At 45.9% G+C, this 24,769-nt stretch overlaps 1 protein-coding gene across 1 annotated transcript; it reads left to right on the top strand.

The window, feature by feature from the left end:
- Positions 1 to 182: 182 nt before the first annotated feature.
- On the top strand, positions 183 to 22,129 carry LOC115643782 (cytochrome P450 2D14-like). The gene is made up of 9 exons (XM_030547770.1): positions 183 to 524; positions 5,069 to 5,240; positions 6,997 to 7,149; positions 10,524 to 10,684; positions 10,812 to 10,985; positions 13,051 to 13,192; positions 15,139 to 15,326; positions 16,338 to 16,479; positions 21,057 to 22,129. The coding sequence occupies exons 1-9, from the start codon at positions 312 to 314 to the stop codon at positions 21,233 to 21,235; spliced, it is 1,524 nt and encodes a 507-aa protein (XP_030403630.1). The 5' UTR covers positions 183 to 311; the 3' UTR covers positions 21,236 to 22,129.
- Positions 22,130 to 24,769: the final 2,640 nt, after the last annotated feature.

Genomic DNA, 24,769 nt, shown 5'->3' with positions numbered 1-24,769 from the left:
TCTTCCTTATGTTACATACCACAGATGCTGGAATTGGAGCTATGCCCTTTCATTACCACTCCCCTGCAAGTTTGTATTATCTAGGCAGAGGAGGGGCTACAGAGAAATTCTGGCCAAGCAGCTCCAAGCTGTGACGTTGGCCAGAGGGGGGCGGGTGTCTGAGAAATAGAGAGAGAAGGAGAATGAGTGGAGGAAAGTAGGGAGACAGAAAGAGCAAAGAGTGAGAACAGGAGCAGGGAAAAGAGGCAGGGGTGAGAGTTAAAAACACGTGGTGGTGGTGGTGGTGGTGGTGGGGAAAGGGGAGAACGATCATGGAACTGCTCCTGTGGCTCTGGTCCCAGCTTCGATCCTGCGGGAACAACCTCCCAGCACTGGGCATAGCCCTTACAGTCTTCGCTCTGCTATTTGATTTCCTGAAGCGCAGGAAGAGCTGGAGTCGCTACCCGCCAGGGCCGACCTCTCTGCCTTTCATTGGGACCATGTTGCAGATCGATTTCCACAACCCGCACCTCTCCTTTACCCAGGTCAGTGCCAGAGGAGCTGGAGAGCACAGCTAGGGTGACCAGATAGCAAGTGTGAAAAATCAGGATGGGGGTGGGGGGAGGGGAATTGGTGTCTATGTAAGACAAAACTCTGGATATCAGGACTGTCCCTATAAAATCAGGACATCTGGTCACCCTGAGCACAGCGTGCTGTGGAACAGAGCTGGTGTGGGCTGGTGGTTTGTTAATCCAGCTGATGCGGGCTGGAGGGGTTATTTTACATGCAGGGGCTTTTCCAACACAGTAACAGTCAGTCCCCTTAGGGGAGGAGGGGCTCTAACGCTCTGTGATTATCTGCTGTGGTTTTGCTCTGGCTCTAGGGTCCAGAGGGCAACATTCCACTCCCAAGTCCAGTAGAATTCTCTGCAAATATGATAGCACTGGAGGAGAGTGATCCCCACTGCGCACGCGCAGACGCCATATCCACAGGGGAACACCCAGATGCAGTGACTCTGCAAAAGTGAACAAACCTGTAATCTCCAGCTATACAAGTGTAGGATGTGCTTGCTGGCTGTGTCTGCGCTAACAAGAGCACAAACCACCGCTGCAGGATTAGTTGTTGCAAGTGCATGCTTTGTCCTGTCTCCAAGGAAACTACTGATGTCGCTTGAGGCAACTAAATCATATTATGTTTTGTGATTGTAGTTGCCAAACTCCAGAGGCCCCATTTCTAGGCTGGCACCTTTCAACACTGCAGTCAAGGGAAACTGGGTCTGGTTCTTGTTTTCACCATGTGGTAGGAAGAGACTTTGAGTTTCCAGATCAAATCAGGTGACGACAATGCTGCCAACAACACTTTTGATCTGTAGCTGTTTTAACTCCACATTTTTAGCAACAACATATTATTCCCTTTTCTGTCCCATTTCCATTTCACACAATTTCATTTTCCTTTCTTGCATTTCTCACAGAACAGAAATGAAAACAGCTCCTTTTACTTACAGAATCATAGAAATCAAAGATAGAAATGGCCTATTCTTATCCACCCCTCTAACTTCTAGTGGTATGCCCCGCAGGGCTTTATCTAGTTTTAATTCCCAGCAAAGAGGCTTTCATCACTTCCCCTAGGAAACTATTCCCCAGTCTGATGCACCTCTTGCTGAGGGTTTGTTTCTTGGTGTCCAGAGTAAATTCTCCATTACTTAGTCTCAATCCGTTACTCCTTCACCCAAACCTAAACTATTTCCCTCCATCCTTTGCATTTTTATCTTTCAAATACTTGCAGGCAGAATCCTAGTCCCTTTCCTTAGATATTTGACCAGTTTATATATTTACATCATTTTAGCTTTCCTCATGAATCAGCCCATCCAGCTCCCTAATCTCTTTTGTGGCTTTTCTCTGAATTCTCTTTTTAATCAGTATCTTTCTGGTAATGAGGTGAATGCTCGGAATGCTAGGCACTGTTACAGACACATGTTCGCCAGTGCCTTATAGAAAAGGACTCTCATCTGCTTGTCACACAGTGCCTCTTTGTGTGTCATCAGCATCGTTGGCTGATGTCCATGTGGCTTTGAGGAAAGTTACTGTAGAAAAGCTGGAACACGATGCATTGGTTTCTTGTGTTTTTCACATACACATAAAACAACTACTTGTGGTTTTTCTCTCCCTAAATTCTTGGCCCAGAAGGGCATTTTCTCCCACGTGTGGGTACAATCCTCAAGAAATCCCACAAATAGCTGAAAATAGGTTAAATTTTGGACCTAAACTATTTGATGATGGCTTTGAATTGTTCTGCTTTGTGCTCTGCAATGCCTGTCTGTCACCAGGGTACAGTGGCCCTGGTGCTCGCTTACATCAGGCACACTCTGTGCTGGTGGAGTGGTGCAAAGTAGCCTCAAAGCCAGTGTAGCCAGCCAGAGCGTGTTCAGCCAGGACAGAGGGAAAATCCAACAGCAATTCCTACACGATGCTTTCCTGTAGCCAAGGGGCATGGGCCAGGGTTCCCCTGTACCCTGCAGAATCCCAGCTGCTGTAACTGCCTCTCATGGCCAGTGAAAACTGCCACAATTTAGAAAGGCCTTCAGGCTAATCTAAATTACTGCAGGGGAGTGGGATGGGACTGGTGCACATGATCAGGAGAGTCCAGAGGTATCTAAAAGAACTTTGCACTACCCTCTCCTGCGTTGCACCAGACAACTGTTAGCTGCAGGAAAGGATCAAGGTTAGTGATTACCAAACTCAGTTTTGCAGCCAAGAATGTCATTCTCAATGAAGTTAACTTGGTTTGCTTTGGTCTAAGACCTGAAAGTTGTTGGGCACTAGCTGAAAACCTGCAATTCCATAGGTGCCCCCTCCTCAAGTTTCCCTGAGTGTGGAAAAAGGGCAGGACTTTTATGCTTCCCCTTTCCAGGCATGTCTGGTCTACACACAGTTTTTGTATCAATTTAATGATTTCAGTCAGGGATGTGATTTTTTTCCCTACCAAAATAGTTGAATCACAGCTGTATTCAGGCACTAATCAACACAAAAACCTTTCCCGTTATCTGAGTGTTATTGCCATCTGCCGTAATGCTCAGAACAGCGTTGGCTAGGATCATAGTCGCATGTCATAGCTGCAATAAGCCATCTTCTGGCTAATGTTTTTGGGGTAATGAACCACCCACATAGCTTAAGAGATGGGCAAAGAAACGATCATGCTGTTGGGAGGGGCTCAAGAGTGTGAGTGCCTGTCTCAGGGCAGACTGCTAAGCAGGGCAGATACCCCAAACTGTTGTGTGTTATGTAAGCAGATTGCACCAAGCCAGTATCTAATGTGAACTCCTGACCAGGAGTGCTGGAACCTCGGTAGAAGTGTGTGGGATGGCATGAGGCTCTGCCCCCTCTGTGGCCCTACCTCTCTTCTCCTCATCCCCTGAGGCCCTGCCCTCTTTGTGCCTCCACCCCCTCCTCCTCCTCTTTTCCCTGAGGCCCTGCTGCCAGGCCAGGCTGGAAGCCCAAGCCTGGCTGTGGTAAGAGCCACCCAGGAAACACTGTGGGGAGCGCCCCCCTAACCTTCCCCCCCATTCCAGCCCCCCTGCTCCTGTATCACTGTAACAGGCTTACCATGGAGTCTCAGACAGTCCCCTTAGAATCCCCAGTCTATCTTGCCACCCAGATGAACTGGACTTACTGATAAATGGTCACCAAAAAAATCACACCACATTCAGGTTATTCCTGTCACTTACCCCAGATCAGTTGGTACCCTAGATCTTACAGCAAAGACAACACCTGTAGCCAATCCTGTAATCAATTATCTGAAGGTTTGTTAACTAGAAAAAGGAAATGACAGAGTTATTTGCAGGTTCAAGCAAGCAAACCTATACTCGCAAATAAGTTATCATCTAAATCTAAGAGTGACTGAGTTGCAGTGACGTATCTATTCAAAGAGTCTTTCAGGGCTGACCCAGCAGGCAACCCTGGGGATCTCTAGCCGTGTCACAGTTCAGATAGCCAAACAGATGGAAAATTTTCCTGTGACTTTGTTTTATTTCCTTCATTCGGCTTCCAAGTCCACAGAACAAGCCTCCTTGCACATGGCATTTCCAAGGTGGGATAGGGCCGGGCCGTTAGCCAATCCTTTGTATTGCAATGTTCCTTGACCCAGCTGATTTTGACAGTCCTCAATGTGGGGAGGGAGGATTCCTGTGCCTGGGTTCACAAGTCCAGAGCAGCCATTTGCTAAGTTATAAAGCAAAACTTACATATTTTTTTATGGTGCGGAACACAGGCATTGCAAGTGAGATTAACGCCTGCAGCAACTCACAAGCATTTCACAGAGTCTAAACACTAAATTCATTCTTGTAAGACTAATACCTATTTTGAGCAAACTAACATACAGGTGAACTGGTCTGGTCTCCAGCAATGAGTTTGTTAGTTCTTAGCTAATGTCTGCAACTTGGGCAAGAACTGGCACCTCATTTGCCAGCATCACAGAAGAGGCCCCCCTCCCCACAATCCCTTATGTCAATAATTTTATTTTTTGTGTATCTGTAGCCAGCACTACTATATCCTCTGTGATAAGATCAGATTTCATAAACTAAGCAAGGTTGGGCCTGGTCAGTACTTGAATGGGATATTTCCTATGCAAAGCCATGTGCTGCAGGAATTAGTGCAGAAGGCTCTCTGTGTTGGTGGTTAAACCAGTGCCACACCATGGTTTTAAGGAACAATGTACACTTGGGTCTGTTATCTTTGAAGACACCAAAAGAGATCCTGACTGCTGGTAGTCGTTAACGAGCCCACGACACTTTCACAAGGTCCCTGGTCAAATTTCAACTTGGTTAGTTACGTTCTGTTGACATAAACTCTTCCTGCACCGTCAGCTGACAATGGTTGCATTCTTCTCTCCCTGTGTAAGTGGCTGTGTAGTACTGCTGTGAGTTGTTCCACTCCAGAAGTGGCTGCACATCCATGATGAGCTAACAAGCCCAACAGAGTGCTCTGAGATCCTTCTAAGTTAGAGAGAGTACAGAAATGCAATATGATTTTTTCAGGCTTGCTTTCCAGCCTGACTTAGAACAATATGTTTTTCCTCTTTGTTTTCTTGGCAGCTGAGTAAAAAATATGGAAATGTTTTTAGCCTTCAGAACTGCTGGAGTAATCTGATAGTAGTGAATGGATTCAAAGCTGTAAGAGAAGCATTGGTCCAGAAATCAGAAGACTTTGCTGACCGACCATACTTTTCTATATATGAGCACTTGGGTTACGGAAAGAATGCCGAAGGCAAGTGCCTTGGAAACTAACATAATTTTCTGGCAGTGTTGCAGGGGGACTGGCTGGGTTTATCATTTGAGCTCCAGGAGAGGATGAAGGGGACTTGGGAAGTGAGCTCCTTCCCTCTCTTGTCCCTCTGCTGATGTTGCTTTTCCTGGAGTCTTCCCCTGACACTACCTCTCGAGAGGAAGAAATCAGGTTAGATCAAAATGGGGACTCTCCTTCCCAACTGCAGTGCTGCAACAACTACTAAGACATGGCCATTCTGAAATGTTCTGTAGAAGGTACATGGTAATCAATACCAATTGACAGCCATTGTCAGAACTGGCAGTTTCCTAACCTTCACCATATGTATGTACCTTTCTTGGCTTGTAAAAGAAATAACCTCCTTCTGAGGAACCTCCAGGACCTAAGAGTGAAAGTGGGGGAAGGTAGAAAGAAATGCAACCTAAAAGGGAGGCTTTTGGGGTTGGAATTATCTCAGGTTATCCCAAAGCACTAACATAACAAAGATTAGATCTGGAAAAATATCTATAGATTCACATATTCTCAACCATGGGGAGCGTATCAGCCCCCCATTGGGGAGACTAGTCCCCTGCCCTGCCCCAAGCCCCTATTGTGGCCGGAGAAGCCTCGCCCAAGCCACCACCGGCCTGAGCCACCCCAAGCCCAGGCTGGCTGGAGGAGCTCTGAGTCCTCCCACTGGCGCAGGACCATGGTGGGGAGTATTAGCAGAGGTTTGGGGAGGCTTAGCCTCAGGACCGGTGCAAGGAAGTTGCGCGCCCTAGGGGAAACTTCCACCTTGCACGGCCCCCAGCTAACCCCGCCCCTCCATGGCAGCTAACCCTGCCTGGGGAGACCTTCTGCGGAAACTAAGCCTGCCTGAGTAGCCCACCCCAGCTCACCTTCGCTCCGCCTCCTCCACTGAGCACGTCAGCGCTGCTCTAATTCTCCTCCCCGCCCAGGCTTGCAGCGCTGGTTGGAGAAGACCAAAGAGCTGGGCTGTGTGCTCAGTGGAGGAGGCAGAGTGGAGGTAACCTGGGGCGGGGAGCTGTTCCCCTGTGCCTCCCCCCCGCCTGTTATTGCAGGCAACCCTCTCCGCATGCCCTACCACCCAGCTCACCTCCACCTCCTTGCCTGAGGGGGCTTTTAGGCGCCCCCAACCACTAGGTGCCTTAGGCGGCCGCCTAGTTTGCCTAAATGGTTGCACCGGCCCTGCTTAGCCTCCCACAACCTCCATTATGCACCGCCTGTGTTCTCAGCCTCACCCTGGCCCATACTCTGGCCAATGCAGGGATGCTCCCTGTAGTATCTTCTTCAGTGCTTTGTCCAATCCAATTTTAAATGGCTTGTGATGGGACATTCATTAATTCCTTTGAGAGACTATTGAGTAGTTTAGTAGATCTCATCACTGGGAAATGTTTTCTGACATCCAACCTGAGGCTCACACCCTTAGAATATAGCATGACTTAGCTCCATTGACTGCATCAGGTTATACCAGCTGCAAATCTGGACCTGAATTTCATGCCCTTCCTCCTAGCTATATCTTGGAGCTCCCTGAATAATCCCTCTCCTTCTGCACTAACCACCTACACATCTGAAGATGCAATAATAGCTCCCATTAGTTGCCTTTGGCCAAGCTACATTTAGTTTCTTTTATCCTTCCTCAGAAGCCAGTCCCCCCAGCCCTATTTTGTTGCTGTGCAGTGAATGTTGGACGGTGCTTCCCAGAGGTGATTGTCTCTTGTTTATTACTATTTTCCAGGTGTGGTGGTTGCAAGATATGGTCAGGCCTGGAAGGAGCAAAGGAGATTTGCACTCTCCACCTTGAGGAACTTTGGGATGGGAAAGAGATCCTTAGAGCAGCGTGTGACCGAGGAAGCTGGATTTCTGTGCTCTGCAATCTGTTCTGAAAAAGGTTTGTGGCATCAAGGGAGATGGGGCAGGGGACCAGTGTAACTTCCATACATAAAGAAATGAAAGGATAATATGATATCCTGACAGATGTTTTAAAATGAGAGTTTGTGATGGGAAGTAAAAACAAAACAAAACAAAACAAAAAACAACCAAACAACTCAACATCTGCAATTGAATGTGCAAGGGGAATTTTAGGTTGGTAGAATGTTATTACCTCAGCTGGAATTTGGTGGAGGCATCAACATTAAAACACTTCCAAAACATGCCATGAAGTCTTTAAGGATATCACTTTTATGCCTCAACTTAAAAATGTCTGTAGCATCCCAGTAACATCCCTGTACACAGCAGGCACGGGTTCAGTACTGAGGCAGAGATGAGTACTGTTACCAGCACACAGTTCTCTGTTACTCACACACTCTAGGGGCACCCACTTTATCCAGTTATTAGGGCTCAAGATGTAATCCTCTTAATTTAGACACCCACCCGTACCCTATTCCTAGGTCTCAGGGCATACTGTTTGTGGGTTTGCAAGACCTTTTACCAGCGAAAGAGCCTTACACAGTAATAATGTTATACCAATTTTATTAGACCAGTAAAAACCAGCAAGATCTTTTTAAAGGGGACAAGGCAAAGATGCCACATTTATTATAACAATTTATGACTAATAACTAATATCTTAATTCTTATACACAGACATTATACCTAATACCTATACACACACATTCACATTATACCTAATACCTATACACACATTCACACACACACACCCACATTCATCAGGTGTTCTGCAGCTGCTGCATAGTTACCAGTCCTGAAGATTATCATAAACCTAGTCCCAGATTTGGACCTTAGCGTCCAAAATATGGGGGTTAGCATGAAAACCTCCAAGCTTAGTTACCAGCTTGGACCTGGTAAAGCTGCCACCACCCAAAAAATTAGAGTGTTTTGGGGCACTCTGGTCCCCCCAAAAACCTTCCCTGGGGACCCCAAGACCTAAATCCCTTGAGTCTCACAACAAAGGGAAATAAACCTTTTCCCTTCCCCCCTCCAGGTGTTCCTGGAGAGATACACAGAAGCAAACTCCGTGAATATAAACAGAGGGAGTCCACCCTCTCTATTTCCAGTCCTGGAAACACAAGCACTTCCCTCTTCACCCAGAGGGAATGCAAAGTCAGGCTAGTAAATCTAACACACACAGATTTCCCCCTGACTTCTTCCTCCCACCAGTTCCCTGGTGAGCTGCAGACTCAATTCCCTGGAGTTCCCCACTAAGAAAAACTCCAACAGGTCTTAAAAGAAAGCTTTATATAAAAAGAAAGAAAAAATACATTAAAATGGTCTCTTTGTATTAAGATGACAAATACAGGGTCAATTGCTTAAAAGAAATATGAATAAACAGCCTTATTCAAAAAGAATACAATTCAAAGCACTCCAGCAACTATAGACATGTAAATACAAAAATAAAAACAATAGAAACCTTACTGCCTTACTATATTGTACTTACAACTTGGAAACAGAAGATTAGAAAGCAGGAAACAGAAATCCTCTCATAGCCGAGAGAGAGTCAGACAGAAGACCAGAACAAAGGACTCAGACACAAACTTCCCTCCCCCCAGATTTGAAAACGTCCTGTTTCCTGATTGGTCCTCTGGTCAGGTGTTTCAGATTACTTCTTTCCAGGTGAAAGAGATGTTAACCCTTAGCTATCTGTTTATGACAAAGATAGCTTGAGTTCATGGCTTGATTTTGCAGCTTGGGTTCGTAGCTTGTGGCAGCTAACTGGCCAGGAAAGCTGGGCACAAGGCTGAGCTGGATCTCTGTTGGGCAGGCACCGATGTTCTTCCATGCTGGCAGCAGAATGTTACCCAAAGTCTCTCATCTCACCCTTCTTTTTTATAGGCTTTTAGTTTGGATTCAAAGTCTATAGGTCTTGCTGTGTCACGCTGCCTCTGGGTTTAGATTGATCACCCATCAATTGCAGGCGTGACTTTCAGCCTTGGACCTGGCTTTGATCTTCCTTCTGTTGTTCTGTTGTCCTTTTCTTTTTAGGGTGGATGCTTCTTACTTTGTTTAGGGCTGTTGTCTAGGTCTTCAGCCGTTGGTATTTGAACTTTATCTCATCAGGATGGGCTGGGGCTGGAGGTTGATTCCATCATTCATACATACCTCATTCACACATCTAAACTAAACTAATAAGATTACAGCAGGGTTTGCAAAAATGAAGGTTGGAGGAAGCTTTTACAAAATGGAGTGAGAACAGAAGTTACAGTATAGGCAAGTGTAGTGAATGGTGCACAGAAGTTACATTAATAAAGTGAATAATTGAAAACAATTTCATTTATCAGTTCTACAATAACCTCTATTTATTAACAATTACCAAGCAGAATACACGTACTATGCATACACTGCTATGCTCCCCAGTCCTGGTCAGGCAGGAGGACTTTCCCTGTTGGCCATACAAGGGCAATCTCATCTGGATTCTGGTTGCTGCATGTCAGGGTTGTGCAGAGGATTCTTTGCAGCTTTTGATCTTAGGCTGTGTCTTAACGGTGAGTTCTTCTTCTCCCAGGTCTTTCCTCCTCCTAATCCTTCTGTTCCTTCTCTGCTGGTCTCCTTCTTGGACCCCAGTTTATATAGTGAAACTTGAGTCCTGCTTAGCTATATTAACCAATCATTTTCCTAACCAATTCTAACATATTGTAACAAAATTCTCTAACCAATCAGACCCCTCCACCTTCACTAATTTACACCTACTAAAATAATTATGTAACAGAGAAAAACAAAGAAGCAGACAGAGATCATACAGACAAACAATAGAGAAGTGGGGACCATAAAGATAAAACAAGAAAGAAATGAGGATTTGACAACCACAACTAGTGATAAGTGATTTCATGCCAGACAGGACGCTATCAGACTAAGTTTTCTTTAACCATCTTAAGATCTGTTTTTTTTAATCTGGCGATAGTGGGTGGTATTAGGACAGAATCACCTTTTTAACAGCCCGATGTTATTATTTTAATGTATTTTAGATGGAATGTGAGGATGTGACTTCTTAGCTAATGCTTGCTGCCTCCTAATATGGCTGCAGACAAAAGCCTTCAGTCAGTACCACTGACTGAATCTACAGCACAAACCTGAAATTGTTAAGTTTTCAATGGTGGTCTCTCTTCCAAGTATTGACCAGGCCCAACCCTGTTAGTATGTGAGGCATCTTTAACTTCTCCAGGTTACATGAGCATGGACTTTAAATTGGTTTATTCGTAAGCAGTTTTGAAAGGTTAGAGGTTCTTGCTCAGTATGTTCCATGCAGCGAGGAGCAGGCTACACTGATGTTGTACCTCCTAATGTCTTTGGTTGATCCTGTATGTTTTTCAGGTCGTCCTTTTGATCCACATTTTCTTATAAACAACGCAGTTAGCAATGTGATCTGCTCCCTCGTCTATAGCGAGCGCTTTGACTATGACAATAAGAAATTTCAGAGGTTGCTGCATTTGGTTGAACAGGCCTTAAATGAAGAAGCTGGATTCCTGCCCCAGGTAACTCAGCACATATGATTTGGTCGGTAAAAAGCTGCCTTTTGATTGATCAGTAAGATTGTAGTTTAGTGATTCTTTTCTGGGAGTCATGGGCTGTGGTTTTCTCTCTCTCACTGTGTTATCTTAGCTCCTTGTCGTAGTACCTTGGCTGCTGCTCATCCCTGGAGTGCCACAGAGAGTCTTCCGATCCCAAAAGGAGGTCCTGGACTTCACAAATGAGCTTGTGAAGGAGCACAGGACGACCTGGAATCCTACCGAAAAAAGAGATTTCACTGATGCTTTTCTACAGGAGATAGAGAAGGTAGGAGGAGAACAGCAGGTGTAGATCTCATTGGCTCCGTGAAGATATTAGTGACGGGAACACTCCCTGTTAGCTTCCCTTGTCCCTCGTTGTAAAGTTTACAAGCAAAATCCTTTTGCTAATAGAACTGCTATGAACAGCTCACTGTTCTATTTCTTCTGGTTTTCCCTTATCTAGTGAGTCTAATGAGTTCATGCTCAGAAATCAGCTGAAGAACAGGCTGATAGCTGGAACTTTGTACTGAGGCAGTGCCCCACTCTAGTGGGTGCTGTACCTGGGTCCTTAGCTCTCTTGGCCGTGGAACAGCCCTGACATAAGCCGACCATGTACTATTTAGAGACACTTCTTAATAGTTTTGGCAAAGGTCATAGTGAAGACTTCCTTCATCCTTCCAAGTCACAGTTTCGTTCAAAGGCAGGCTGCTGGGAATTCCTGGCTGGAAAAATGTTCCAGAACAAAAACCTGATCTGTTTTTGTATCTTTCTAGAACAGCTGGTTGCAAAATTGAAACAATGAAACATGTCATTTTTGACAGAATTTCATGTAGAAAAAATCAAAATGCAACATTTTGATAGGCTTGAAACATTCTGTTTTGAGGTTGTCAGAACAGCACATTTCAATTTTTCATTTATTTTATGGTTTGTTTTATTTTATAGTATTTTTAAAATGTTGATTAACCTGAAACTTTTTTAAAAAGCTTTCATTTTGTGGGAAGTTTCTAAATGTCAACTTCTTGTTCTGAATCGCAAACAAAGCAAATTATATTTTAATTGGCTTTTAAATAGCATATTAGTTATTGCCCATGTTAAGTCTATGTCGAAATTTATACAATTGCTCTGAGAAAATCTAGATAAGAAACCCTTATGGTACTACATGGAATTTCTGACCTGATCCAGTGTGAGTGATCACACTAACCTCTTGTGGTTGCAGAGGCACAAATCTCTAAGACTGACTGGAGACCCTTCCTTAACTCTGGTGGTAAGAGACTGTGCGCAGAGTTTCCAGTGTGTATGCTGAGTGTACTGAGCAGCATCAGCCAGTGTGAGTCTGCCATGCCTGGGTACTCCTCCTCCACCACCATAAGCTCTTTCAGGTGCCTTAGTGGTGCTGGAAGTGGAACTGGCCACAACCCCTGGCTTGAATTAGTAATAACAAAGACCAAATACATGGTTTCTGTCATGAGCGCCCCCACTATAAAAATTATTCCAGCACCCCTGGACTTTGATGGGTCAGAAAGTGCCGCTGAAATGTCCACCAGCACCTCATGGAAACTCTGCCCCATTCCTGACACAGGCGGGACTGTGCAAGGAAGAAAAGTTCTTGAAAAGGGGCTTCTTCCATGTTGCTCAGCAGGCAGTTTTTACAGGCTGGTCAAAGTTCCTGTAATGTGCAGGGTGGGCAGTAAAGCTTTCCCATAGTCAGGGCTAGAGCGGCCACATTCTGGGAGGGTGTTAGGGAGTCTGGAATATGGTTGGTTTGACTCTGCTCTGTCAGTTACAGTGTGGATGCCAGAGGTTCACGCCTGTCCTAGAATATTCTTAATCTAGGGTTGACAATCAGTGAAGACTTCTGCAGGGTAGGTCGATAATTGTTTGTTAAGGTCCAAATTTCTTGGTCAGGGTATAGGCAAGGTCCCAACTGCAGAGAAAAATAAACAATAATAATAAGTAAATTAAAAGATTTCAGGGTCTGTTCAAAAGCATCTAGCAGTCCAGATTGGGCCTGCCATCCACCTACTGACTCCCCCAGTGTAGATGCTCAAGCACTGGGTTCTCTAACGCTGTGTGAAGGAAAATATAGTAGACATACCCTGTGTTTTTGGAGCAGAAGGTTCTGAATTTTATTCCTGATGAAGTCTATGATGTGTGGGACAAATTATTACTTTGAAATGTGTGCAGCCAAGGAGCCTTGACAGCGTGTGTTGTCATATGCACGTGTTATGCTGCACTCTGCAAACAATTCAACCTTTCAGTCTGAGAATATGAATTACCACTATCTACCCGTCTGCTCCTCTCTCCTCAACAAAAATCTAAGGTCAAATCACGCTCTCTTTTGTTCCCTTCAGGCCAAAGAGCATGCGGGGAGCAGTTTCAATGACAACAACCTTCGTATGGTAACAATTGACTTGTTTACCGCTGGCACTGAGACCACCTCCACCACCCTGCGCTGGGCATTGCTGTACATGCTTCTCCATCCTGACATCCAGTGTAAGCAAGAGGACTGGTGGAGATGTGACCGGTTCTCCCAACCCTGCATCTTCCACTGAGATAGGGTGACCAGATCGCAAGAGTGAAATGCCACACAGCCCCCTGGATCCACTATGCCCAGAGCCCCCCTACAACCCTTCTACCACCAATGCACAGTGCTGTGCACACACACCCTGTCCAGTGCCCCCCTGCCCACAGCCCCACCACAGCTGCCCAGCACCCCACACAGAACCCCCCACTCGCTACTTTCCCAATACACAGATTTCCCCTCCCTCCCTTTTGTCCTCCCTCCCAGTGCCCTTCCCCACAGCACCACCACCACAACTACACAATGCCCCACACAGACCTTCACTGCCCAGTGCCCTGACACACACAAACCTCCCCCACTGCGCAGCGCCCTCCACACCCTCACAGCCCAGCACCTCCCAGACACTCACACCATCACACCCTGCCCCCTTCCCTGGTGACACTCACCAGCCCTGTTTCTGGCTCCTAGGGTCATAGCAGCGAGTGGGGGTCTCCAGACTCTCCATGTACTGCACTCGCCACAAGCGCGAGCTCTATGGCTCCCATTGGCTGGGAAAAGTGCCAATGGGAGCTGCTGGATCTGCAGAGCTGGGCTTGCAGGCACCGGCAGCATGCAGAGGCGCTCCCCCCCCCCCGCCCCAAGAGTCTGAGGGGCCTGCCAGGGGGCAAGATGGGGAGTCCTAGTGGTGCTCACTTGGAATGGCTCTCGTCCCGGGAAGCATCCAGCAGGCTGGTCCCTCTGGCTCCTAGGGTCGTGGGTCGGGCAGGTGGAAGGGGGGCGGAGGGCTCTCTGCCCACTCCCTGTGCCTGTAAGCCCCGCCCCTGGAGCATGTGGTGCTCCTGCCGGTGGGTGGGCACCGGGAGCTCCCCCAGGAACCAGTGCTGAATGATGTAAGCTTGGGCTGCGGAACAAGTCCCCTAAAATCGGGACACCCCCAATAATATTGGGACGTCTGGTCACCCTACACTGAGAACTTCTTAGCATCTGCTGTCACCTTTGTGTTCTGGGCATATGAAGCTGCCAGAGCAGCAGTCACAGCAGTGATTGGGGAAATAATTCCACTGGAAAACTCTCTGAGAGGGAGAGCAAAGAGCTGTGGCAAGGGAGAAGGGAGAGAGAAAGCTCCTGATAAAGATTTCAGTATCAGAAGGAGCTCTCACCATTTTTCTTCATGACAAGGGCACTCTGAGACCCTCGTAGCTACTTGGTAACTCTTCCTTCTCTTAGGGTCTCCATAGGGATAAATGCTAACCTGCTTAAATGTGCTAATGCCAGAGGCACAAGTGGGTCAAATACAGTATGAAGAAGGTGGGATGTCTCTAACAATGAGCTATTAGCCCATAGCACAGAGCATAACTATGTAAGTTGGGCTGAATAACCGAAGATGAGTGTGCTCTCCTTCAGCGCCTAATTCTGCATTCCTCTCTTTACCACTGTTTATGGGGCTCACTTTGCCCCTCGCCCCCAACCAGCTAAACTCTGCCTCCCTTGCACTGTTGCTTTCAGGTGCTTTCAACAAACATACAAGACCTGATTGCGAGGTCAGGAATTAGCAGTTGGGAAGCAGAGCAGTGCATGTCTGGGGTATCAAAGAGGCTTTCTGGTTGTGTGGAGGTGAGAGAAATCAGAAGTTGGTCCACGCCCTCTCCCCACTGCTGGATATCGTTCCTGACCCTTGAACAAGTGCCCCTGACACCAGCCACCTCCCAGACACTTAGAGCATGACTCACTTGTAAACTGCTCAGTGAAGGTGGCTAACAAACTCACAGAATATAAACCCAGCGCTGTACAAATAGACAGACAAGCCCTGCCCCCCAGTGTTTAAAGCTTAAGGGTAAATCTGCAGGTTCCCCATTTCTACAGTGTTGATGTACATCATTATGTTATATTGAGGAGGATGTAAAGTGTCTTTTTCCAGGTAAAGTCCATGAAGAAATTGATAAGGTGATTGGCAGGGACAGGTTACCCCAGATGGAGGACCAAGCGAACATGCCTTATACCAATGCTGTGATCCATGAAACTCAACGTTATGGGGATATTATTCCTGTTGGAGTGCCTCATATGACATATCGGGACACCGAGCTCCAAGGCTTCTTCATTCCAAAGGTATCTGTGGCCAGCAGGGGATGCAGACATCTTCTCCCCTTGCAGACTTATGTCCTGAAGCTGCAGACATTCCACATGTGAATCTCCCCAAGGTTCCATGCAAAGGAGGGTGGAGTACCAGGCTCTGAATCACACAGCCATTGGCGAGTCATCAAATGTACAGTTTTGAAAAAGCTTGGGGCTCAGAGACAGCCTTGTTTATGTGGTTAGCTTCATCTTCAACAGGCCTTTCAATATCTGAAAAAACAATGAATTGAGCTAAAACACAACTAAGGACTGCAATCATTACAAGGGAGACTGTAAGTTTGTCTTGGGCACCTTATAACATTCAGTACATCTGCTTGAAGGTGGAGAAAGGTAAAGCTGATTAACTGTATAGAAACTACCTGCTAGGTCAAGAGTTCAAATCCAGAACAGTAGCAATAGTAGCTGTTCAGAGGCCACTGTGCATCTCAGTCCAGTTCCAAGTGGAGAAGAGACAATGATGGGCAATTATTGCCTTCCTTGGCGACAGTCTCACCGGAGAGACCAAAGCCATGCAATACTAAACCCCACTTTTGCCCTTAGAAGAAACTCCTCTAGCTCAGGTCAAAGGCATGTGAGAAGGGAAAGATCTTGCCTTTTCTGTGAAGACAATGAGAATTGTAGTTCAGAGTCTCTCAATCAGAACACTCTTACCAGAGCTAAAAGTGGGGAGTAGAAGGAATTTTCATCCCATAAAGCTCGGTAGACCCTGAAAACACCACTTGCCTACTCTTAGTCTAGCTAGCATGCAATGTACAAGGGCGACAAGCTTCAGAGCATACGCTGTGCACTGGCTAGGGCCCTGAAAGCGTCCCACTCCACTGTGCTATAAGATTATGCAGTTAGGTACCTGAGAGAGGTTCTGTGCTTTCCTCTGAAGCATCCTACAATGGCCTCTACTTGAGATGGGATATTGAATGCAGAGGGACTGGCCTGTTCTGATGTGACAATTCTTACATACCCTGTTTCTTCTCTGGGGTGGATCAGGGAACGACAGTCATCACTAATTTGTCTTCGGTGCTGAAGGATGAAACGGTTTGGGAGAAGCCGCACCAGTTCTACCCGGAGCACTTCCTGGATGCAGCTGGGCAGTTTGTGAAGCGAGAGGCCTTCCTGCCTTTCTCAGCAGGTAAATCCAAGGGGAGGAGCAACTGGGAGAGGCCGTCCCTCTGGAAATGAGGTACAGTGCATGAGATGTGACCCACTACTGTTACGGGAAAGTGCGTCTCCTTTAAAGCAAGATGTCCCTCTCATCATGAGAGCATCTTCCTGATGTGGAAGATCAGCACAATCTGTGCTGAGCTGGGCCTGTTCTACAGTGCCCTGGTGGTACCAGTATACGCAACCTCTGCATAATAACTCCCTCTCTCTATTTCTCCAGTGCAGAAACTCTGTCCTTGAAATACTGTATTTAGGGTCAAGCCTTGAGAGTCTTAGCAGCTTGTCCCAGGGGCCTATGTAAACCAATCGGCCAAAGGGAATCAGTCTTGTATTCTATATTCTGTAGTAAGCTGGGCAACCGTCACCTTAATTAATTCATTGCTCATCTTCTACAGCTGTAGTTATTTAAATAGAAGATCAACTTATTAAAAATCAATTCCAGTTGTTTAGGTAACAAACCCACCTACCTAATCCCTGAGGAACGAGGAGCTGCCAGTTAAGGAGGACCTACATCCCTTAAGCCAATACACCCATCCGTCACATTAGGCTCTGTTCTTCATTAGCAGGCTGTATCTCCCCAGAGAAATTACTTCATACTCCATTAGACACAAGGACATACTGAATGCAACACATTAATTGCTTCTGTACTGTAACCGAAAACCGTAACTACAAGCCCAGGAATCTGTTTAGAAACAGTGTGCACACAGGTGAGGTGTGTGTTATTGGGAAAAGGATGGGATCATAGTTAGGGACTTCTGATAAAGCATGATCAAAATTGTTGTGTGCCACGTACTTCTTTATCAGTTGCAAGGCACCTGATCAAAGGAAGGCCTTTGTTACTGGAGGCCCTGGGACCACTGCAGTGGGGTATATGGATCAGTAGGGGATTAAGGGGAGATGGATGTTCCCAGTTTCCTGTATGCTCCCAACTCATCAGAGAGATGGGAAGAGGGAAATACTGATTCTCTGATACACACCAAAGGAGGCCAGCTGTGGCTGGTGGAGGGGCTGTAGAGTCTGTCCTAACTCCTTTGGTCACCACATCCACAGCAGAGGGATTTCGGAACTGGTGGGGCACTGCCTCTGCCAGGCATGTACCAGTGCAGCTCAGGAGTTCTAGCAGTGGGAAACACAAGGGCTTAGACAGACGGGTCTGTGAACTGAGCAGTTATAGCTTTGCCATAGGACCTTTCCCAGTGACTAGATCACCTTCAAAAATCCATGAACACTTAGCACAGCAGTTGGTGCTTTCTAGGTTTGTTTCAATGCAGCCAACCGGTTCAGTTACAGAGAGGGTTGAGGTCCCATCAAAGGAAAAAAATGTGTCACAAATGTAATTAGGCAGCTTCTAACGCATTTCCAGAATACTCTGCAGTACTGGGAGAGAGGGGGAGAGGTTCTCTCTGTACTAAGCTTAGCTAGGTATTGGCTCAGCGGGTACATCTACACTTCAGACTGGGGGTGTATGTTCCGGGTTGGGTACACATACCCACGCTAACTCGCCAATAGCACGTAGGAGTGTAGCCACTGCAGCGTGAGCAACGGAAGGGGCTGGTCACCCTGAGGATGATCCTGTGCAAGATGGTAGGTACCTACTCAAGTGGCTAACCCCTCCCGCCGCTTGTGCCCCCATGGCTACACTTTGCTTTTTAGCACACTAGGTAGCTCAGAGTTAGTGGAGGCACGTCTCCTCGAACTGGAGATTACACCTTCCAGCTCAAAGTGTGGACGTACCCTTGGTTAAAAGCCAGTTTTGTTTTTCGTTTTATGATTTGAGTTTAGTCTGTAAACAGGTAATTGAGCAGCCATCCTCCATTTGTGCCAAATTGCAGTGCAATCAGTCTTCCCTGCACTTTGTCAGTGCCTGCCTTTCACTCTGTGTGGAGCAGTGGTTCCTAAAATATGGCTCCCAACCCCAAATGGGGCGATGCCATCAGCACATGGGATCGTGGCAATCCTTTGTGTGCAGAGGATGCTATTTTGCTCTGACCTCACATGCACCATATATACGAGGATACACTGGGCAGAAGACAGTTTTGTAGAGCAAAAAGATGTCCTCCACATGGGGGGAGCTCCCACTTACGGGGTGTCTGAGATCATGCTGTGCAGAGGAACCCATTTTCCTCCTCTATGTTTTCTGGGATTCTGGATGAAAATATTTCCTTCAAACGGGGTCACTTGGGGAAAAAAATTGGGACCTGCTGATCTAGAGCCTCACATAATTCAAGAATGGATTTTTGTTAGCTAGCTCTGTATTTGTACCTTAGCAGCACAAAGCACAACACTCTACCTTTCCTATTTGCTCCACAGCTGCACTAGATAATAGGGTTGCCCCATTTCAACCTGAATGGCTAGTAAGCTGTCATGAGTTAAGAGGCAAGGTTCTCTCATGGATTGGTAACTGGCTGAAAGGAAATAAAGGGTAGGAATAAATGGTCAGTTTTCAGAATGGAGAGAGGTAAATAGTGGTGTCTCCCCGGGGGTCTGTATGGGGACCAGTACTGTTCAAGATATTCATAAATGATGTGGTAAAAGGGGTAAACAGTGAGGTGGCAAAATTTGCAGATGATACAAAACTACAAAATGGTAGATGAAATTTAATGTTGATAAATGTGAAGTAATGCACATTGGAAAACATAATCCCAACTATACATATCAAATGATGGGGTCTAAATTAGCTGTTACCACTCCAGAAAGATCTTGGAGTCATTGTGGATAGTTCTCTGAAAACTTCCACTCAATGTTCTGTGGCAGTCAGAAAAAACCAACAGAATGTTGGGAATCATTAAGAAAGGAATAGATAACAAGACAGAAAATCTCATATTGCCTTTGCATAAATTTATGGTAGGCCCAAATCTTGAATACTGCGGAGAGATGTGGTCACTTCATCTCAAAAAAACTATATTGGAATTGGAAAAGATTCAGAAAAAGTCAACAAAAATTATTAGGGGTATGGAACGGTTACCATATGAGGAGAGATTAATAAAACAGGGACTTTTCATCTTAGAAAAGAGACGTCTAAGGGGGGATATGATTGAGGTCTATAAAATCATGGCTGTGTGGAGAAAGTAAAAAAGGAAGTATTATTTACTCCTTCTCATAACACAAGAACTAGGGGTCACCAAATGAAATTAATAGGCAGCAGGTTTAAAGCAAACCAAAGGAAGTATTTATTCGCATAATGCACAGTCAAGCTGTGGAACTCTTTGCCAGAGGATGTTGTGAAGGCCAAGACTATAACAGGGTTCAAAAAAGAACTGGCTAAATTCATGGAGGATAAGTCTATTAATGGCTGTTATTCAGGATGGGCAGGGATTGTGTCTCTAGCCTCTGTTTGCCAGAAGCTGAGACTAGGCGACAGGGAATGGAGCACTTGATGATTACCTGTTCTATTCATTCCCTCTGGGGCACCTGGCATTGGCCACCATTGGAAGACGGGATGCTGGGCTAGATAGACCTTTGGTCTCAACCACTATGGCTGTTCTTATGTTTGTCAAATTTCTGGGCCCTGGGGACATTCCACTTGGAAGTAGAAATTGGTGGAGTCAGGTATTTTCTTGGATGCCATCTTGTTTGTTTATAAGGAACGTACAAAGTCCTGCTCCTCTGAACTCAACAGGAACCTGTAATAAAAGGGGCAGTTTCTTAGCTTATGGCCCAAAGTCTCTTTTGCCAACAAACCCAAAAGCTTTTTTCCTAGGGTCTCACTGCACTTACAGGCTATTCCTCCTTGTCCATCTTGCTTTTGTCTCTGCCTCTCTCTGTTTTTGTCTGTTCTCAGTTTCTGTGTGTTCTCTAGTTTACTACATACTTCAAAGAGAAATGAAGATAATGCTATTACTACATTCACATTTCATTTATATGTTAACAACTCCTTTTGATCTCTGACTAAACAGAATATAGCTATAGACAGGAACCATTCACTTACATTGTTAGAGGTTGACTATATATACATATAAATTCATAAAAACACAAATCATTATCTACTACTATGTTTCTAAAGGTTGACTCTGGGTCAATTAGATGGCTAGTTGTGTAACACTTTCTGGGCCTGTGTTGCACAAGGTTTCACCCAGCTCCTAACATGGTCTCCATAACTCATTAACTTCAGGTATCAGCTCATAGACTTCAAAATTATATTTTACTATCTAACCTGCTGAGGATTTAGCCCTGTGTATTAGTGTGTCTGACCTTTCTGAGTCAGGCTAATGAGGCAGTAATTCTCCTCTCCAAATCAACTGACAGAGGCCTTGGTTTTATGATTTCCACTGAAGCTTCTGGTGCTGGCCACAATCAGACACAGGGAATTGGATTAAACAGAACATTGATTGGTCTGGAGAAGTATTTCCTCGTTGTTCCTGTTCACACAGGGTCTGGGAATATGGAGACTCACCATCTGCTGCATATGGGGGCAGATTCTGTGCTCACTCCAACCTATGGGTGTGCGGTAAGGGTCTTACTCCTTCAGTGACTAGTTATTTACATGTAGTGTTGTATCCTCCTCCTCTCTGCCTCCTCCCTCTTTTCTCGCTCCCACACTTGCAGGTCGCCGTGTTTGCCTGGGGGAACCACTGGCCAGGATGGAGCTCTTCCTCTTCTTCACCAGCCTCCTGCAGCATTTCACCTTCCGTCTCCCTGAGGGCCAGGCCAGGCCTCGAGAGGTTGGACGCTTTGCCACGACACGCAGCCCACACCCCTACCAGATCCAGGCTGTCCCAAGATAAGTGCAGTGTTTTGCAAAGTTCTCCTCATATATTTAGGAAGGCGGTTGTGCTTAACTGAAAGATGCTCCTACTCTAGCAGGAGAGCTTCCCTCCTCGGCATAGTTAATCCACTTCCCTGAGAGGCGATAGCTATGTTGGTGGGAGAAGCTGTCCTGCTGACATAGCGCTGTCTATGCGGGGCGGGGGGTTAGATCAGTGTAACTATGTTGCTCAGGGATGTGGATTTTTCACACTCCTGAGCAGTGTAGTTATACCTATATAGGCCTGTAGTGTAGACCTGGCCTTAGTGTTGTGTCTGCTTCATTCTTTACCAGACTCTCCTTGAGATCAAATGATGCTATCAGCACTATTGGCTGTTTACCCGTCAGCACCGTGTAGATCTCTGTCGCATGTCGGTAGAGACAGCAAATGTGTAACGGAATGCTAAAGATAGTGTGATTACATGCAGGTATCAAGAGCCTGGCAGACTTGTCAGTGTAACACACAATATGAGTTTATTGCAGCTGTTCAAATGGGAAACTCGGTGCTCTGAGCCAGCAGAGTGTGGTTTGGTTTTCTAGCACTGTTCCTGGGTATTCCCTTCAGGGCCAGGCCAATGCCTTCTCTGAGAAGCGATTTTGAAGTATGCACCTCTACCTCGATATAACGCTACCCAATATAACACGAATTCAGATATAACACAGTAAAGCAGGGCTCGGGGGGGCCGGGGCTGTGCACTCTGGTGGATCAAAGCAAGTTCGATATAGCACAGTTTCACCAATAACGTGATAAGATTTTTTGACTTCCGAGGACAGCGTTATATCGGGGTAGTGGTGTATTTTGCATTTGCTTGTACATGCTGCAGACAATGCTATCGACAGAGATTTACTTGCATTATTTCAGGAGATTTGGTAAACAAAAATGAATCACATCTTCCACTGATCTAAAGTGACTTCAATGGAGCTGTGCCTATTTACGCCAGCTGAAGATCTGGCCCAATATGTTCTTTATAGTTTAGTGTCATTCCAGCTTTGATCTTCTCTTTTTCTCTTGACACAAACATAAGATGAAGGAACCATATGTGTTCAGTGGGGTCCAAACATGTGTTTATTGGAAATACGCAACATGCCAGGAATTCCTCCATGTTCACATTGCTGCTCTGGTTGGGTTCTGGCAACTTCTAAAAAACCTGAACACGGGGAATGGAACAAAAATGCTCACAAACTAATTAAAGGGATATTACGCTGTGTCTGTACACAACATCTTCCTTCCTCTATTACATACGTTCCTTTCACTTTCAGCCCAGAAAAGTGTTAAGAGGTTTCTATTCCAAAGAAACTGTGTTGTGTTAGAGCAGCGGTAGGGAACCTATGGCACGTGTGCCGAAGGCGGCACACAAGCTGATTTTCAGTGGCACTCACACTGCCCGGGTCCTAGCCACTGGTCCGGGGGACTCTGCATTTTAATTTAATTTTAAATGAAGCTTCTTAAATATTTTTAAAACCTTATTTACTTTACATACAAGAATAGTTTAGCTATATATTATAGAGTTATAGAAAGAGACCCTCTAAAAACGTTAAAATGTATGACTGGCACGCAAAACCTTAAATTAGAGTGAATAAATGAAGACTCTGCACAACACTTCTGAAAGGTTGCCGACCCCTGTCTTAGAGTCAAGCGACTATAGGAGGAATTGCCACTAAACTGTCTCAAAGTATTGTGTTTTGTGCATGATAACCCTGTAATTTGCCCTTGCAAAGAATTGTTATAATCTGTGTATTGTATACAAACTAGTAAAATTATGTGAATAAAAAGAGGAATCTTTTATTCTTTAATGTTTATTACTTCCTGTCTCTTTAGTTCTTGAAAATTGCTTTTCCTCTGGCGCCTCATCTCAAGTACGCGCTCTATGTTACTGTGAGAAAGGAGACCTGGGCTGCGTGACTAGACGTCAAGGGATGAGGGTGTGGTTATTTTGCTTGGGGAATTGCAGAGTGAATTGTGATGTAAGGTAGGGAGCAGATCACATTCGCTGTTGGCTAGATTATGAATAGTTCAGACAAAAAAGTTGTTTTTAACCTAAAAGCCTCTTGTTCCCAAAGGAAAGCAGCTAATTTACACTGAGGGTACGTCTACACTATGGGATTATTCCGATTTTACATAAACCAGTTTTGTAAAACAGATTGTATAAAGTCGAGTGCACACGGCCACACTAAGCACATTAATTCGGCGGTGTGCGTCCATGTATCGAGGCTAGCATCGATTTCTGGAGCGTTACACTGTGGGTAGCTATCCCATAGTTATCCCATAGTTCCCGCAGTCTACCCCACCTCTTGGAATTCTGGGTTGAGATCCCAGTGGCTGATGGGGCAAAAATCATTGTCGCGGGTGGTTCTGGGTAAATGTCGTCACTCATTCCTTCCTCCGGGAAAGCAATGGCAGACAATCATTTCGCGCCCTTTTTCCCTGGATTGCCCTCGCAGACGCCATAGCATGGCAACCATGGAGCCTGCTTTGCCTTTGTCACTGTCACCGTATGTGTACTGGATGCCGCTGACAGAGGCGATAGTGCAGCACTGCATAGCAGCATTCATTTGCTTTTGCGTGATAGCAGAGACAGTTAGCAGTTGTTCTGTACCGTCTGCTGCCATTGTAAATTGGCAATGAGATGACGGTTATCTGTCATTCTGTACTGTCTGCTGCTATTATGGGTGCCCCTGGCTGAGGTCGGCTGGGGGCGCAAAGGCAAAAATGGGAATGACTCCCCGAGTCAATCCCTCTTTTATGGTATCTAAAAATAGAGTTAGTCCTACCTAGAATATGAGGCAAGTATACCAGAGAACCAGAGAGCACAGCTGCTCCGTGTCAGATCCCGCAGAAATGACGAGCTGCACGCCATTCACGGGGGGTGCCCCTGCAACAACCCCACCCGTTGCTTCCCTCCTCCCCCAACCTTCCTGGGCTACCGTGGCAGTGTCCCCCCCATTTGTGTCATGAAGTTATAAAGAATGCAGGAATAAGAAACAATGACTGTTAGTGAGAGAAAATGAGGGGGAGGCAGCCTCCAGCTGCTATGATAGTACAGGCAGAACATTAAGTGGTGTGGGAGAGGAGCCCAGCATCTCGCTGCTATGATAGTCCAGGCAGTACAGAATCTTTTCTTTACACATGAAAGGGAGGGGGCTGATGGAGCTCAGCCCCCAGTTGCTATGGTGAAGACGGTTACCAGCCGTTCTGTCCCATCTACTGGGAATGACCAGGAATCATTCCTATTTTTACCCAGGCACCCCCGACCAGCCTCTCCTGAGGCCAGCCAGGAGTACTCAGCAGCTATCAAGCATATTGTACCGTCTGCCACCGGGGAGGGAAGAGGAGCGGATACTGCTCTTTACTGCCACAGCATTGCGTCTACCAGCAGCATTCAGTACACACAGGGTGACATTAAAATAAGTCAAGAAATGATTTTTTTCCCTTTTCTTTCACGTGGGGGGGAGGGAGTAAATTGACAAGCTATACCCTGAACCACGCCGGACAATGTGTTTGAACCTACAGGCA

Source organism: Gopherus evgoodei, chromosome 1, assembly GCF_007399415.2.
Source record: "Gopherus evgoodei ecotype Sinaloan lineage chromosome 1, rGopEvg1_v1.p, whole genome shotgun sequence".
In the NCBI taxonomy this organism is placed as follows: domain Eukaryota; kingdom Metazoa; phylum Chordata; order Testudines; family Testudinidae; genus Gopherus; species Gopherus evgoodei.
This window is presented reverse-complemented; position numbering and strand designations above follow the sequence as displayed.